Source organism: Lissotriton vulgaris, chromosome 6 (genome assembly GCF_964263255.1).
Source record: "Lissotriton vulgaris chromosome 6, aLisVul1.2, whole genome shotgun sequence".
NCBI lineage: Eukaryota > Metazoa > Chordata > Amphibia > Caudata > Salamandridae > Lissotriton > Lissotriton vulgaris.
Window position 1 is genome coordinate 1841788995 of NC_141694.1, and position 18415 is coordinate 1841807409.

The following is an 18415-nucleotide window of genomic DNA, read 5'->3' on the forward strand; positions in this document are numbered from 1 at the left end:
GGTGGGAGGCAACAAAATAGAACATTGATGCACACCACAATTGAAAATGTGTCCCTTTTATCAAGTGAAGTGTGGGTTATTAGAAATATTTCTTAGGGCTGAGCTAGTTGATAAAGCAAGCTAATCTTAAGGTGGAGCTGTGAAACATGCATCTGCCAACATGCACCAACAAACATGCACCAGCCCCATTCTCTGGTTTACTCGATTTAAAAGTAATTTCAGAGTGATGTATGATCATTTGATACGTGGTTTGTGCTTGTTTAGCATCTTAGTGTGTTCTAAGTTGTTACTTATCCTATGTACAAACTACAAAATACCATGCTTTATAACTAACTCATCGGTATCATCTGATGATGCCCAGGTAAAAAAAATGTGCATGTCTCATCATAAAAAGTCTAGCTATTGGCTTTGCTAATGCTTTTGTCCAATTCGAAACAGCAAAAAATATTTGTGCTTTAAGTTCTTTGTGCCTCAGTACTGTCAGGCGTCCTTACTCCCACTGACGAGCCTCAAACTTGACGACATTTGCCTGTGATTAGTAAATATTCCTGAGGGATGTCTGCTTTTAGCTGTAAAAGAAACACCAATCCTTGGGGTAGGACACTAGTTGGTGCATTTGTTAAATATTTAGATTTCGTCTGTGACTCACCCCCTCCCTCCCCATAGATAATGGAAAGCTGGGCCTTTGAATGTTCCTTGGTTGTTGGGTGAAAATAGAGGGCCTCATTTACTATATGTTGACACACGGCAGTGCAGCAAGCCTTCCTGGTGAGCAACTGTGCCTCAAAATAAAAGGGCAGTATCTACAAACTATGTAGCATTCCTGTCCTTCTCCCCTGCGCCATTTTGTATGCAGGTAGGGACACCTTCCTGCACAAAAACATTCATTGATGGCATTTTCCTCATTCTATGCATGCTGCAGAATGCAGGACACATAGAAAGAGGAACCAATGAGGAGAAATATCATTATTTCTCCTCGTTACGCCACTCCTGCAGGATTCCGATGCATTCCCAGCTTTCCAAAATGATGTAAATCTGGGAATGTGGCAGTTTCCATGGAGGTTGAGTGGGAAAACCCACAGGAACACCCAAGAAACGCCCCTTTCATGCGAGTAAGGGGCCCATATTTACAAGGCTATGAAAAGCCACCCAGAGTGACTTTACGTGGCCTTGTAAATATGGGCAGGCACACTGCGCCGCCGGTGCGTCAAAAGAAGTGACAGACCAACGGCGCAATGGACTTGTAAATGCCATAACGTAAAGAAACCTAAGAAATATTTTTAGTTTCTTTTTGTCCATCTTCCACCACCTTTTTTCCATTCGATTACTATCCAGCAGGTGCTGTATTTTCATAGTGAGGATTTCTCAAGGGGATTTATTTTTGCTTGTCTCTTTAATTAGGTTTTTAAAAGGCATTTGAAGGAATAAATTGTCTGCACACAGCTGTAAACAGATAGGGAGGTGCTTATACTAAGCTCCTGATCCTTGGAGCTCACCTGCTCAGTCCACAAGTGTGAGATGTCATCAGTTTTCCTTACCCTGCAGGGTGTTGTCTCCCATTGGTTTCTTGCTAAGATCCTGTTGGCCAGTCTGTGGTGGGACATTCTTCAGATATTGCTTCTCCAGCAGCCGGCGAACCTCTCTCAGCTGCTGCTCCATGCCTGGTGGAGTAAGGGAAGAGAAGCTGTAAGTCCAGCAGGAACCAGGAAGGATGCACAAGCAGCGAGTACTCCAGTGAACACATACTCCAATGGAGGGATTGTCTCTGAGAAGTCAGTGGGACCACTGAAAGGGCAGCCCCAGCAGGCCTTGGGTTCTGGGGGGCAGGTTGTTGGATGAGCTTTGGAGGTTCCTGACAGAACTGGACTTTAATGGGTCAGTCTAGCATTTACAATGTTGGTGTCTACCTTTATACAAAGTCAAATAAACTGTGGCAACTATTGGTAAGGGTCTGCCTCTGCATTCGCAAACACCTCTACGCAAGAGAGGCCTTCAAACTCACAGAGGATTGAAAACAAGAAATCAGAGAAAAAAAACATACTACTTTAAGATGCTTGAAAAGAGAAACATTGAGATACTGAAGTTGGAGTGCCACGTGCTAGTGGTTCTGGGTAGGAATGTGCATGTTAAATAGACATATATGAAGAAACGTCAGGCAAAGTTTTAACAAGGGCCCCTCTAATTGCATATAATAGTGAAACCTCAGGTGCACATTAAAAACATTATACTGGTAGAATATAGAAAAATAGCTTTTTTAAGGTCTCCTCTTTGCTGTCTGGTTGTGAAAGACCTGGGGGCACATTTAACATACTTTACGCAGCTTAACAAGCCACCTTGCGGCGCTGCGAAAAAGGGAAAGGACAGGAATACGCTGTATCATACGGCGCATTCCTGGCCTTTTCTTGTGCTGGTGCACTTCAAGTCGTCCAGCGCCAACACAGGCACCCTTGCACCACGGTGGAAGTGTGCCTGCTTTACAAGGAGAACTGTTTTGTGCATGAAGGGGTACCTTCCTGTACAAAGATAATCTCTCGAGGCATGTTCCTCTATCTATCTGTGCTGCAAATTGCAGCATGCATAGAAAGAGGAAACAACGTAATGAGTAGAAGCAGAGATGTTTCTCCTTGTTACCCCTTCCTCTGGGAGGTGTAGCGATTTCATGCAATCCCAGGTTTACAACCCTTTGAAAATCTGGGGTGGTGTGCAATCCAAGGGTGAATGCACGGGAACGTCCATGTCCCACCCATGGAGCACCTCCAGAATGAAATGGAATGCACTTCTTTTTTAATAAAGCCATGAAGGTGTCGCCAATCGCCCCTTGCATGCCTTTGTAAATATCTACTAGCATTTTGCGTCACAGATGCCCACAAAATTGTTGTAACCAGGATACAAAATGTTAGTAAATCTGGCACATAGTGTGAACGGATGGGGGCTTACACCCCGCCCATTGCTTACTATTGGTCAGCTTTATTGTCACTCTTCTTATTCAATGACTTGCCTTCCTCTTCTTGTGTTTGCTTTTTCACTTTTTACAGTTTTATATAGAACAAACAAACCTGGAACTAGGGCAAAGAGAGCTTTGCACAAGCTTCAGATTAAATACACATTTGTTTTAGGCACAGGAAGATTAAGCCCTTTACCCAGAATCACAGAATATTGAGCCGGGTCAGGAACTTTAACCAGTTCCCTAGTTCAAGGTCAGTAGCCCTGGGTATTACACTTCCCCTAGGGAATATCCTCTTTACCATCATTTTAATGTATTCTTTCACTGCCCACTTTTAGGGAACTACTTTTTCATTTTCAGTTTAATTAACCCCTTCACTGCGGGGTGGAGGGGGGCTGCGCGCGGCGCGGCTGTGCTTGTGACGAGCTCAGCTCGTCATGAGGCACAGTGGAGCTGCACTCATGACGAGCTGAGCTCGTCACGACCACACCCATTTTGGAACGTTCAGCACAGCGGGGAAATTATCCCTGCGTGCGAACATTCCAACGGCTGTGACGAGCTCACCTCGTCATGAGTGCAGCTCAACCGTGCCTCATGACGAGCTGAGCTCGTCATGAGCACTCAACGGGTCAAACATGAGCCCGTGGGTAAGCTGTTAAGAAGAAAAATAAAGAGAGGACTTGCTCTTCTTGGCAGTGATCTGCTTAAAGGGGCCTCTTCCACGAAAACAGTATCCAGTCCACCAAATTCATCTCGGCAGAGCCTTCTGGAGGATAACGGTGTGCCATGGAGGGCCAGCAGCCAAAGCGTTGCCAACAAAGCAAAAAAGAAAGATATCATAGCCTTGTGTGTGCCCCTGCTGCACTCGCTGCAGTCATGTCTTTGGTCATGATTTGTTATGCTATGATACATCATAAATGGCAAAACAGTCAGAAAGCCGACATAGAAGTGTGCCACACGGGTAGGGTGACCAGAATTTGAGAAACAAAAACCGGGACAGGCCAGACATACATATAGGACTAAAGCCTTTAATCTTACTTCTGTATCTCACAAACACACATGCACAAAAAGACACACACAGGGGGGGTCTGAGGGCAGAGGCCCTGCCGTAGCTTATAGGGAGAGGTGTGGCGCAACAGCCAGAGCAGCTGACTTCGGAGCATGGGGCTCACAGTTCGATCTCCGGGGCTGGTGGCTGTTCAGCATCATGTGTCTCTGGGCAATAGCTCACTTAGGGGCATATTAACAAGAACTTGCGATAAACATCGCAAAGTGCGCTAAGCGCTATTTATTTTATCACCAGCTATCGCTGGATTTCAACGCTGAGATAGCGCATTATTATCAAGGCTTATCTTTGAGGCGATATGAAATCCAGCAATAGTGGCGAAAAGCACCAGTATCGGCTGAAAACAAGAGTTAAATTGGAGGAGATAAGGAGATCTTTGCTAATACGCCCCAGTGACCTTAACCCTACAATCCACCTCCCATAATGTAGATGGCTTAGTCGACTTTCAAGCAGGTGTTAAGATCCTGCGATAACTGGGCTTAGCGCAATTAATCTTGTCGCTAAGCGGGTCTGCTGCAGGCTTGTTAATAAAGCGAAGCCTTGTTAGCGCCCATTTCCATGAAGTTTTGCTCCAGAACGCCTACTTTGCATGTCATTAGCGATGACATGCAGGGCGATTAGAAATGTGGAATTATAATGTTATGCACATTTTTTATACCCTTAGCTATGACAGGACCTCCCCCCTAATCCCCTTGCCCTTCTCCCCACTCTATCTCTCCTCTTTTGGGAGCATGAAGCAGGTCACCCCTGGCTGCCTGAAACAAACAGATCACTTAACTGAATTATTTCAGACTTTGGAGACACCCATGGTATCGAGAGCATAGGTTTCAAATGTGCTTGCAGGATGACCTAACCTCTGTCCCAAAAACCTGGAAATGTATTTAAAATTAAAATAAGGATTGGGACAGTCCTCTGAACACTGGGTCTGTCCAGGGAAATACAGGACATCTGGTCACCCTACACAGGGGACAATCCCCTCAAGGCGCTTCTGGCTGGGAGGACTGGACATAGGTGTCCATGTGTAGTGCATTTGGCAGACATCTGAATAGGGCTATGCATTGCAAAAAAATACAGAATGGATCTTCATTGCAAAAACTGACAATTGTAGCCAGCACAATGGCAGATATGTAGATTTTGCAATACTCTGAACACAAACACCTCTTGGTAAGTACCAGAGTTCTTCCCTCGTCGCCATCTCATTTCCTGAGGATCCCAAGGCCAAGAAACCTCAGCAAGGGGGTTGGTCCTTTGCTCATCGGGCATCAATCCTGTAGAACCCTCTCCCCCATAACCAGGCAGTGCAAAGAAATGTGGTTACCTTTAGGAAGCTACTTAAAACTTGCCAGTTTATCCACTAAATTGAAACAGGTGCTTCAGATGACTGCTGGATCTCCTTTAACACCAGGACACCTGTGGCTAATCACACATATTTATAAGTAGTCCAAATAAATAGTACCACTTTCAGAAAGGCCAGTACTTTGCAGTATTTTTCACTTTCAGAAAGGCCAGTACTTTGCAGTATTGCCACTTCTGATCAGGGCCAAAGTGCAAGTGCTCTCTGTTTATCTTGTTATTATGATTGGTTACCCATGATTGGCATATTTGGTTTACTGGTAAGTCCCTAGGAAAGTGCACTGTGTTTGCCAAGGGCCTGTAAATCAAATGCTACTAGTGGGCCTGCAGCACTGATTGTGCCACCCATACAGGTAGCCTTTCACAGGCGTCTCAGACCTGCCACTGCAGTGTCTGCACGCACAATTTTTAACTGCCATGTCGACCTGGAAAGTGCATCTACTGACCAGACCTTAACCTTCCCCTTTCTTGCATGTAAGGCACCCCTAAGGTAGGCCCAAGGTACCCCCATTGGCAGGGTGCAGTGGATGTGAAAGGTGGGACATGTACAGGTGTGTTTCACATGATAGTGAAATACTGTGCATTTCGTTTTTCACTATTGAAAGGATTAGCTCCCCCGTAGTCTATCATTGGAACTGCCTTGTAACATTTTACAATTGTAACTTCCAATTGGCAACAGCTATAGATCTGGAGTTTGTGGTCTCTGGACTCAGAATTTAATATCACACCTTTTAGTAAAGGTGGTTTTTAAATTCTGTGTTTGAAAATGCAACTTTTAGAAAGTGGGCTTTTTCTTGTTTAAACATCCTGTGTGCCTCTGCCTGCTTGTAGATTTACCCTCTGGTAGACTAACAGGGGCTGTTTGTGCATTCACTCCAGATACTCACACAAGGGGAGCTGAGGTGAACCGTCCATATGCCGATGGGTCATCCTGTGCTAGAGTTCTGGGAGGAGTTGTCACTAGCACCTGAATACGCTGTGGCTGCCCTGCACAATGCTGTCTCCATCCCCTGTAACGTGGCTGGATGAGGGAGGACAGAACTGGTTTTACAGAGCAAGAGAGACTTTCAGAACAAAAACTTCAAAGGAAAAAGAGGTATAAGCATTAGACCTAAAACCTCTGGATCAAGAGGAACCTCTGCCAAGGAAAAGAGATGAAGAGCTGGGAAGAGGAGTACTGCCCCTTTGCTGTGTGTTGCTTTGCTGGGTTGGCCTGCGGTTGCTGCTTCTGTCTTAAAGAGGACAAAGACTGGACTTGAGAAGATTCTCCAAGGGCTTGATGTCGAGCTTGCCTCCTGTTAAGACGTATCAGGGGCACAAAGACTTCGCCTACAGCAACCTTGAACTCCACTGCTGGGAGCGCTGATCTGCCTTGTGGTGCCTAATCCAGTTTCTGGGCCCTTGGGGATTGTTTTGCTGACTTTCCTTTTGAAAATTCATGCATCGCCCTTCCAGCGCCGTTTTTTCTGCTGCAAAGTACAGTGTGGCTAAAAAATGCACGCCCCGCGGGGTTGTGTCTGAAAGATCGATGTAGCTTCTGTGTGCAGCCCGAGAAATTGCTATACCCCCAAGTCTCGAGCACTGAGTTTCTGAAGTCCGAAACTTTCGTTTCGACTCTAATGCAAGTCTACTGTGTGCCTGGAAGAATCAATGCATCACCTGTATGCAGCTGCAGAAATCAACACAGTGCCTTGAGTGCCGCAGCATTGATTCACAGCGCCTGGAAATTCCCATGCATCACACCTGTGTGCCAAGCATGACACCCGCAGATCCGAGCTATCCGGAAATCGATGCGTCACCTCCCCGCGGACTCAGGAATCAACGCACCGCTGTGTTTTCCCGCACCTTGCTCATCTGCAGCTGCTTTGCTTGGTGAATTCTAATGCATCCTAAGGTACTTTGTGAAAAACACCCGAATCCATGTTTTCTATAGACAGAATTGCTAAAACCTTTTAAAAGTGATATTTTGATAAGTGTATGTTGGATTTTTGTCATTTTGATCTTGTTTGGTTTAAATAAAGATAATTTATTGTAAGAAACTGGTGTGGTGTCCATGTGTAGTGTTTTCACTGTGTTACTGTGTGTGTTATATACAAATGTTTCCCACATTGCCTCTGAGATAAGGCTGTCAGCTCGTGCCAAGCTACCAAGAGAGTGAGCAGGGGTTATCTAGGTCTGTAACTCCCTTATCCTAAGGAAGGGTCCCTACTTGGAGAGGGAGCAAGCCTGCATGGAGAATAGCAAAGTGTGCATGACTGGTTCGAGCAGCCCCAGAGGGCCCACCAAACAGTCTTTGTGCACTCCAGGGGTGTAACAAACGCCCCCGCAGGCCCCGCGGTGCAGGGGGGGCCGTCTGGCTTCAGTAAATGAAGGGGGCCCGGGCCCCCCTCAGCTCTTCCGTGGAGCTGTGAGAGAGGCTTGCGCTGAAGCAAGACTCTCTCCCTCTGAAGCAGGTGCAGGCTGTCTTCAGCCTGCTCTGAGCCCCTCGCCCCCTCCCTCTGACTGAACAGAAAGAAAGTATCAACATACATTGTTTCTCTTCTCCTCCGCCCTAGTGGAAGAGCTGCCCCTGTACAAATCGACATAACAGTGATGGCCATAATGAAGGCCTTGGGTCCTTTTAAAGAACTTTCTCTGAGTCATCCATGAACATGACCTGCCTCGCTTTCAAGTGACCTTGGTGTACCCTGCCCTACGAAACATACAATGGATGAAGCTCATTGTATTTCACATGGGATTTTTTTATGTTTTATTTAATTTTTTGATTCTGGCATTGTTAGCAGTTTGTTGTGAGTAAAACAGCCCGCCTCTCACGGAAATGTAAAAACATCAAAAGAAAGTTTCAGCAATCTGCATAAATGCTCAAAATATTGATTGGCAGCGAAGGAGGAACTGCTGGTCCCTTATCAGCTAGGTATTTACAATCCTGTCTCATGAATTGAGTCTGATGATTAACGAGGCCATGAGATAATATTACTGTGGCTGAATTTTCTTGAGAAACCATTATAATAAGTATCATGGTTTCTTCTTGTTTGCTCGGTGACTGTGGGTGTGATAAACCAACGTATGCATTGTCCTGACCAAGGTTGTATTGACGTGTGGGAAGGCCTAACCTTTGATACAGGAATTGACTAAAGCTATGTAACTTTAGAAGTGGCTTTTTGTTCTGTTGTGTTGTGTGACTGGTATCACGCCGGCCCACATGTTTGTGTGAATATACTTATTGTATATGCGATGTAACATATACATAACATGTATTATATTCATATTGCTAGGTTTATAATGAGTATATAAATGAAATCCAGATTACTACGTAAATCTTAAAAAGAAAGTATAACATATTGAGTTAAATAGCCTTCTTGATATCAGTAGTGAAAATGGAATGAGACCACATGTGGTGGTGGTTATGGCTTCATAGTGGCCCCAGAGGGCACTATCTTATCTTTTATGTTTATTTTAAAAGGTGTCTGTAGGCAGTATTTTTGTTGTTTAGAAAGTCATATGCATAGAATTGGCTTTGCTCTTCCAGTCCTTTGCAGATACGCAGTCATGAGCAGCCGCGGTCCGTGCAGGTTAGAGTGGTGAGGCAGTGGGGGGTATTATGATGGACCATGAAGAGGGAAAATTAAATAAATAATTAATTTCCCCTCATCGTCTGTAGAAATCCCCCACCACCACCCGGCCCCGCCGATCTTTCCTGCATGGGCCGCGGCTGGTCTTGAGGTGTAATGTGAAGCAGTCAGCAGCATCCCTGCCTTTGAAAAGCTGCATGGCTCTTGCTATTGTCACTCATTGTCATTGCTGTTGCAACCATTTGGGCCCATTTTGGCCTCATTCCAAATATCTGGCTGTAGTCCCGCCAAGCGCGTCCTTCAGTCCAGAGGACTGGGCCTTCGGTGAGTCTGCTCCTTCGGTGTGAACACAGATCTTGGCTTTGAGTTTATATCTCACCTTGACCAACAACCGATCTACCCTACATCCAGCCGCTCTTAGCAGGCAGGACACTAGACGTATAGGCCTCGCAGCCAATAGGAAACTCTAGCACACCTCGTGCGCATCGAACATCCGGAAGATACACCACAGAGGTGGGTGTGACCCCACTCACAACAACACACACTCAAGACAGCATCTTAGACAGTTTCTGCACACCCAACACAGCTGAGATATTCCATTCAGTTAGGTATCAGCATGCTTACATCATCAGCATTCGTCATAAAAAACACAACCCACGCAGTGACGCTCTTTGGGCGGAGCAGCACACCGACCAGTGCAGGCCAGATGGGACTGTCCATTGGACGTGGTTGTATACAACCTTCCACTAATAAACAACACAAAACATAGGAAAGAGCACATTAGACAGAACACTGCACATGCGTCCAACACAGCTCAGAAGCACCATACGGAACCTCCCTCAGGTCACCACAGCATCCTGATCTTCACAAATCATACACTGCTCCATGACCCCACACAAGACTCTAACCCTACAACCATCCAACATCCCACTGTCAGTATGGTTAAAGGGATACTGTTGACCTAACAAGCTGCCCAACTCCTACCTGCTTCAGACTCAGACTTCAAGCCGCTAATGCACACACCAAATATCCCTCATGGCATGTGCCTTAATTGGCATTATCCTCTGGTTAGACCCACTATAGTCTACAAGCCCCAATAACACACATACAGCCAATCATGCGCATAAACGCAGCAGTTTAGCCACGCCCACAGTACTATTCATCCAACTCAAAAAACGCCAGCGAGAGAATCTGTGAGACAAAGTTGTGAAGGGGCCTCTACTCCAACAGTGATATAAGGCCACACTGACAGCAGAAGGAACTCTCTACAAATGTCTAAAACATGGTGTAACACAAAGGGTTCCCAGCAATGGGCCATGTGACCTTTAGTAACCCCGCCTGGACCATGAAACTTCCTCTTACAGGTGAATGTGGCAATGAAGGTGATGAGGTCACGAGACAGGCAGCAGTGCAAGGGCAATCAGCTCCTGGAAAACACACACTCTGCCCGATTTATAGCCCCCACAATCTTTATGGCCAGATAAGGTCCCGGTGGACGGGCGCTGCAGGCCCCCGCCCCTCCCTCACAACATACATAGACACTGAGAGCAGATAAGGGCCACCATGGCCATCAGGCCTGTCTGTGACTCTCACTAGCAGCTTTGTTCCCTCTACTAGGCCCAACTCTCTCTTTGTAACACCTTCCTTCGGTTCCAGGCCCTTCAAGGTCTGCACCTACCCACACCTCTCTCTCTCACCTCTTCTATCCTTTCTAAAAACCTGTCAAAAAATCACAAAATGCACGGTAGCTCATCTGCTAATGCTCGGTGTCACAGTATGATACCCATTGCTCCGGTTAAAGTCTATACCTAAATTGCACAAATACTCAAATGCTTTAGGAACCTACGGCCACACACATCAAAGTCCCGTTTTGCGATTCCTTATTTGCGAAAATTAGGGAATCGCAAATAAGGAATCGCAAAACGGGATGCATCAATTTATTCGCATAATTTTTGCGATTCGGTAAAAATCGCAATTTTTACCGAATCGCAAATATTATGCGAATTCTAATTTGCGATTTCGCAATTCCCATTGATTCCGATGGGCCAAAAGGCCCATAGGAATCAATGGGAAGGCATTGACATTTTGCGAATTGCAATTAGCGATTCGCAAAATGTTAATGCATTCCATGGGTGCAGGGGAGGGTCCAAAGGACACCCCCCTGCACTCCTGAAATGTATTTTAAAGTGCATGTTTCACACACACATGTCCTAAGGAGATTTGTGTCTGTAACATGACAGTGTTTGAAATGCTAATTTGAGTATTTGAATAATTTTCGCAAATTACCACGAGGTTCACCCTCGTGGTAATTTGCACCCTCTAATTGCGAATTCGCAATTTTAAAATCAATCATGCATTGCTTTTAAGGAATCGCAAATTTGCGATTCCTTGAAAGCAATCGCATTTTAGGAATTCGCTAAAAATAGCGATTTTCCCAAAACTGTTTCATGTATCCCAATAACCTATTTAGGAATCGCAAACGGCCGAATTTACCTATTCGCACCGTTTGCACTTCCTAAATAGGTTGATGCATGTGGTTGCTAGATTCTTGTGTCCTAAATATTATATACATATGTATATGTATACAGATATGTATATATATATGCTTATATATATATATGTATGTTACCTACTGGCGGTCGCAAGTAGGTGGTTTTAGTTAGGACCTAGTTTCCATAGGAAAAGCGTTTTTGATTTGCCAATATCTTTAGCGCTGTCTGATGAATCTTCGCAAAATTCCAAAAACAAATGGTTCCCTCTGATCAGCTCCAGTCTTGAAAGTTTGGGGGGCGATTCGTCATGCGGGGGCGAGAACAAAGGGGAGTCCCAAAACGCATTTTCTACATGTTAATTTCCAAAGGAATTTTGAAACAGGCTACAGCTCGAACTGCTGAATGGAATTACACCAAATTTAGCAAAAAGCTAGGTCTTGGTCTAGAAAGTGTGCTTTTTTAAAATGGTGTAAATCCGTTAAGTAGTTGCTGAGAAATTAAAAAAAATTAAATATAGATATCTGAGCACAGAGGAGGGTTTGCAAACCCTCAGTGAACAAGCTTCCCTTTGATTGACTGCCAACCCTCCAAACCAGGAAGTGTTGGCAGCCATCTTGTGACTCGGTAACCGAGTCACAAGAAAAAGGGAAAAATCAAGAAAAGGGGGCAGGGTAGAAACACCCTGACCCCCTATGCCTGCTCAGGGGGTCCCACAAGGTATTTTTTTATAAATAATTTCGGCCGAATTCATGCTGAGTGCGCAAATCTGGCCGAAATTATTTTTAAAAAATGAAGCACGGTCGCCCGCACTTCCTTTGTTAAAAAGCCCCTGGGTGGGCCAGGTCCCGGGGGCAATTGTAAATTATGATGTGGGGGCTCTACAGCCCTGTGGACCACCACCTCCCCGGGGCTTTATAATTTATGCACATGGGCACATGGCCCCCTCGCAACCCCAGGGACCGCTACCTCCCCGGGGCTATATCTAATAATTAGTGTGAGGAGACTCAAGCCTCCCCACACTGCCCCGGGGACCACCACCTCCTCGGGGCTTCCAATATGTGTTCGTTGCGGACCCCTGCCCCCGGGGACCACCACCTCCCTGAGGCTATTTACATGTTGGAGGGAGCTGCGCGACCCCCCTCGTGGAGCTCCTTATGGCCCTGGGGACCGCCACCCCCCAGGGCCAGTTCCTGCAATGTCCCGGGGTGAACTCCCTTGGGACATTGCTGTTGCTATGGCAGGGCGGGAGCACGGTTCCCACCCTGCCATAGCAAACCTTGCTTTGCTTTTTGGAAGCGAGAGCAGGAAACCTGCTCTTGCTCCCAAAAAGCAAATCAGAATTGCTTTTGCACAAGGGGAGCTGCATGTCAGCAACTCCCCTTGTGCAAAAGCAATGCCGGCTCCCACGGGAGGCGGGAGCCAGCTGGGACCTTGGGGGCATTGTTGCTCCCCTCGCAGTCCCCAACGCTAAGGGCCGGCCCCGGGGGATGTGGTCCCTGGGGTCAGAAGTGGCCCAGAAGCCCCTCCTCTTTAATTAAATTGTAAAATAAATTAAAAAACGGAAAGACCGACCCCAGGGGATCGGGTCCTCGGGACATAATTGGCCTGAGGGGGGGCCACGGCGGCCCCCTCCCAAAAAAAAGAAGAAAAAAAAGGCTGGCCTGGCCCCGGAGGATGGGGTGCCCAGGGCCATAATTGGCCTCTGGAGGGGGGCCAGGCGGCCCCCCTCACCAAAATTAGAAAAAAACACCAAGGGTGCCATGCCCCGTGGGATGGGGTCCACAGGCCAAAACTGTCCCAAGGAAGGGGGGCCACACTGCCCCCCCTCCCATAAAATAACAAATTTATAAAAAAGAAAAAAGAAACCTGCAACTCACAAGAGGGCCCACCCCCTACCTGCATGTCTCTGCAAAAGTGACCCCTGGCGCGTTCTAAGTTGGGAAATAAAGTCCCCTTGAATACTCAGGGCCCCTGGGGGCCAACTAGCCCACCAGGCACCTCCAGTAGGTGCCACACAGCTGGATTGCAGAGAGGTGGTCCGAGGCCACGTCCCTTTTTACACCACTCTGCAAACACGCCTCTTGGCGCACTGCTGGTGGGGCGATGAGGTCCTCTTGTGTCCTGAGGACCTCAGGACACAAGTGGACTTCATACTCCGAGCAGCGGTGCGCCACGTCACGCATTTGCAGAGTGGTGTCAAAAGGGGGCATGGCCTCGAGCCACTCTCAGCAATCCAGCTGTATGGGGCTTACTGGAGGTAACAGGAGGGCTAGTTGGCCCCTAGGGACCCTCAGGAGGAAAGAGAACGTAATCCCCCAACTTAGAACGCGCCAGGAGGTGTGTTTGCAGAGTGGTGGAGAAAGGGGGTGTGGCGTGTGTCTACCTCGCAGCAATCCAACTGTGTGGGGCTTACTGGAGCTTAGAGGTAGGCTAGTTGGCACCTAAGGACCCCCAGCAGTAAAGAGGACTTAAATCCCCATAGAAGAGCGCGCCAGGGAGCACCGTTTGCAGAGTGGTGGGCAAAGGGGGCATGGCCTTTTATGAGAACTTAGCAATCCTGTTGTGTGGTACTTACTTGAGGTAATAGGAGGGGTAGTTGGCCCCCATGGTTGTCCTTGGGGGCCAAGTACCCCTCTTGTTACCTCCAGTAAGTCCCACACAGTAGGATTGCTAAGACGTGTTCGAAGGCCATGCCCCCTTTCTCCACCACTCTACGAATGTGCCTCCTGGCAGACTACGGGATGCAGATGAAATCCACTTTACTCCTGAGGGACTGTGGGGGCCAAGAAGCCCTTCTGGTACCTCCTGTAAATCCTACGCAGCGGAATTTCTGAGCGCTGGTCGGAGGCCCAGCACACTTTCTCCACCACTCTGCAAGCACGACTACTAGTTAAAAAAATGTTTGCAATGTATTAGGTTTCGCATTTGCGAGAGTTAGAGCTATTGGCATTGTAAATGTAAAAGTGTTTTACTAATGTTTTTTGGAGTGAAGTGGAAGTACGTTGTGTATAGTAGAATTATGTGGTATGTTGTGCAGTAAAATTATGTGGCTAGAAATTATGTGGTATTTAGTACATAGGAATTATGTAGAGTGGAATTATGTGTTATGGAGAGTAATTAGGTGGTATGGTAGTCTGTGTTGTGTAGTGGTAACCTAAGGTTTAGTCTTCCCCATTTCCATAGAAGCTCAACTATGAACTCAGTGAGACAAAAAAAGAAGGAATCACTGAAGAGCACTTGTGGACCTAGTCAGAGGTATGAGCAGGGCCACTGGAATGATGTGACTGTTTGGCTGCAGCGACTTTTGCACAATTATACAATTTCTGCATTAGCCACATAATTCCTCACATGCTCCCTAATCTACAGATTTGAAAAAAAAAGCCTTGTTTCTAGCTCAAACGGCTCAAACGTCACCAAAAATGCAGCGACAAGTGTTACAGCATGGTGGAAGGCCCTTTGTAAACCTAGAATGGTCACCTGTTACTTATTGCTGAATGTGGGTGTTAAATTGGTACTAATGGTGTGCAAGCCACTCTTGCTTTCTTCTGTGTCTCTCTTGCTGCATTTCGGTTGCTTCTTTCTGCACATTTCTTTTTCTACATTTCTCTTGCCTCTTTCTGCAAATCTCTTCTACTTTCTGAACCTCTCTTCCCTCTTTCTGCAAGTCTGTTGCCTCTTTCTACAGCTAATTTGGTTATTTCTGTACCCCTCTTACGTCTTTCTGCACCATTGTTGCCTCTTTTTACACCTCTGTTACTTCTTTCTGCACTTCTCTTCCTTCTTTCTGCACCTCAGGCTATTTTCTGCACCTCACTTGCTTCTTTCAGCACCTCTGCTGCTTTTTCTGCAGATCTCTTGCCTCTTTCTACACCTCACTTGCCTCTTTCAGCACTTCTGTTGGTTCTTTCTGCAATGCTCTTTCTTCTTTGAGCACCTCACTTGCCTCTTTCTGCACTTTTCTTCCTTCTTTCTGCACCCCTCCTGCCCCTTTCTGTACCTCTATTACCTTTTTGTGCGCCCCTCCTACCTTTTTCTGCATCCCTCGTGCCTCATTTTGCACCTCTGTTGCCTTGCCTCTTTCTGCACTTTTCTTGCTTCTTTCTGCACCCCACCTGCCTCTTTCTATACCTCTCTTGCCTCTTTGTGCAACCCCCTACCCTTTTCTGCACCCCTCTTGCCTCATTTTGAACCTCTGTTGGTTCATTCTGCACTGCCCTTGATTTCTGCACCTCACATGCTTCTTTCTGCACTTCTTTTGCTTCTTTCTACACCTCTGTTGCTTCTTTCAGCAATTCTCTTGCCTCTTTCTGCACTTCTCTCCCTTCTTTTTGCACCCATTCTGCCTCTTTCTGTAGCACTTGTGCCTCTTTGTGCATCTCTCCTATCTTTTCTGCGCCACTCTTGCCTCTTTTTGCACCTCTGTTGGTTCTTTCTGCACTTCTCTTGCTCCTTTCTACACCTCAAGTGCCTATTTCTTCACTTCTTGTGCTTGTTTCTAAACCTCTAGTGCTTCTTTCAACAAGTCTCTTGCCTCTTTCTGCACTCCTTTTGCTTGTTTCTGTACCTCTCTTGCATCTTTCTGCATCTCTGTTGCCCCTTTCTGCACTTCACTTGCTTCTTTCTGCACCTCTCTTGCCTCTTTTGGTACCTCTGTTTCTTCTTTCTGCACCCCTCCTTCCTCTTTTTGTACCCCTCCTGCCTACTTGTGGAACACTCTTGCCTCTTTCTGTACCTCTCTTCCCTCTTTCTGCACAACTCTTGCCCCTTTCTGTACCTCTGTTGCTTCTTTCTGCACTTCTCTTGCCTCTTTCTGCATCCTTCGTGCCTCTTTCAGTACCTCTGTTGCTTCTTTCTGCACTTCTCTTCCTTCTTTCTGTACCCCTCATGCCTCCTTCTGCACCTCTGTTTTTTTTCCTACAGATCTCTTGCCTCTTTCTGCACCTCACTTGCCTCTTTTAGCACCTCTGTTGATTTTTCTGCAGATCTCTTGCCTCTTTCTGTACTCCTCTTTTCTCTTTCTGTACCTCTCTTGACTCTTTCTGCACCCCTGTTCCCTGTTTCTGCACCCTTCATGCCTCTTTCAGCACCTCTGTTGGTTCTTTCTGCACTGCTCTTGGTCTTTTCTGCACCTCACTAGCCTCTTTCGGCACTTCTCTTGCTTCTTTATACACCTCTGTTGCTTCTTTCAGCAATTCACTTGCCTATTTCTGCACTTCTTTTCCTTCTTTCTGCACCCCTCCTGCCTCTTTATGTACCTCTCTTGCCTTTTTGTGCACCCCTCCTACCTTTTTCTGCACCCCTCTTGCATCTTTGTGCACCTCTGTTGGTTCTTTCTTCACTGCTCTTACTTCTTTCTGCACCTCACTTGCCTCTTTCTATATCCCTGTTCCCTGTTTCTGCACCTTTCCTGCCTGTTTATGCACCTCTCTAGCCTTTTTCTAAACCTCTGAGTTAGAGGTAGTTTTAATCCCCCAGCCCTATTATGTACTGGGGCCTTACAGGGGAGGTCATGCCAATCACAGGGGTACCCCAACCCGTAGTACCCTAGTGTATGTTGGTGTTTTCACTGTATTCTAAGTGTCTTTCTGCATAGCACTGGCTCCGGGCCTGGTTAGTCAGAGTCAGTTACCACCAGTACCAGTCAGTAAAAAGTTGGGGGCACAGGATGACTTTGCACAAGGTCTTTTTCTGCACCTCAGTTGGTTCTTTCTGCATATCTCTTGCTTCTTTCTGCACCTTTCTTTGGCTTTCTGGACTTCAGTTGCCTCTTTCTGCATTTCTCTTGCTTCTTTCTGCACCTTTCTTCCTTTTACTTCACATGTCCTACCTCTGTAGGCATAGTTAGAAATTAGCATTTAAAAAACCTTAGAAATTCACTGAAAAAAACATAGGTTTCAGGGGCGTTATAGTTAGAAATTATCATTTTAAAAACTTTGAAATTAACTGAGAAAACCATAGGTTCCAGGGATGTTATAGTTAGAAATTGCATTCAAAAAACCACAGAAATTCACTGAAAAAACCATAGGTTTCAGGGACGTTATAGTTAGAAATTAGCATTTAAAAAAACAGAGAAATTCACTGAAAAAAACATAGGTTTCAGGGACGTTATAGTTAGTTGGACATTTCACTCGTACAAAACCAGAGAAATTCGGCCTTTATAGTTAGTTGAGCTAACTATAACTCGCGCCCCCGCAATGCACTGCTGATGATGTCACATATTACATCATTCATGACATGGTCAGTGACATCACTGATGACATCTCAAATTACATCACTGATGCCATCATCCACGTGATAATCTGATACACCTCCTCACACCCTAATATAACCTTGATACACCCACTCTAAAATAGAGACTACCATTTTCGAAACCATAGACACACCAATACTAGTTACTACATACCCACTCACTGATTCCTAGGTCTATACACACATCCACTCATTCACCCATACAGTCACTCATACATGCAATCACTCATCAATAGAGCACTATCATTTGCACTCATACACCTACACAGACATTCACACATCACTACTCATCCATAGAGTAACTCACACACATAGTCAATCATGCAAAGAATCATTCACACTCCCATTTACTTACCTATACCGTAATCCACACACCGCCTCACTTATTCATACAGATACTAACACATACTTACTCTCTTACACAAGCACTGATACAAGCACACACTCATCCATACAGCCACTCTCACAATCACTTGCTCTCACATTCAGGGCCAGATGTAGGTAATTACTATTTACCGATTCTTAAGTACAGAATTTTACCAATTCGGTATTTAAGAATCAGTAAATAGTATGTAGGTGAAAAATTTGGCTACCTACATCCACCCCATAGAGATTTATATACTCCAACACTCATGTATACTGCCTTTCACATATGTAGTTACTCACACATGTACCACTGAGACGTCCATTCACTCACCAACACACCCATACACACACTCATTCACCCATACAGCCCTTC

The 18415-nt window shown here is 46.0% G+C and overlaps 1 protein-coding gene across 1 annotated transcript in view; it reads right to left on the bottom strand.

Annotated features, from left to right (window-relative positions):
- LOC147709613 (cGMP-dependent protein kinase 2-like) overlaps positions 1-18415 on the bottom strand; it is a 289096-nt gene that overhangs the window by 230000 nt on the left and 40681 nt on the right. The window contains exon 2 of the mRNA XM_086928129.1: positions 1539-1661. Within this exon, the coding sequence (XP_086784255.1) occupies positions 1539-1659 (121 nt within the window). The 5' untranslated portion in view covers positions 1660-1661. The remainder of the gene's footprint in view (positions 1-1538; positions 1662-18415) is intronic.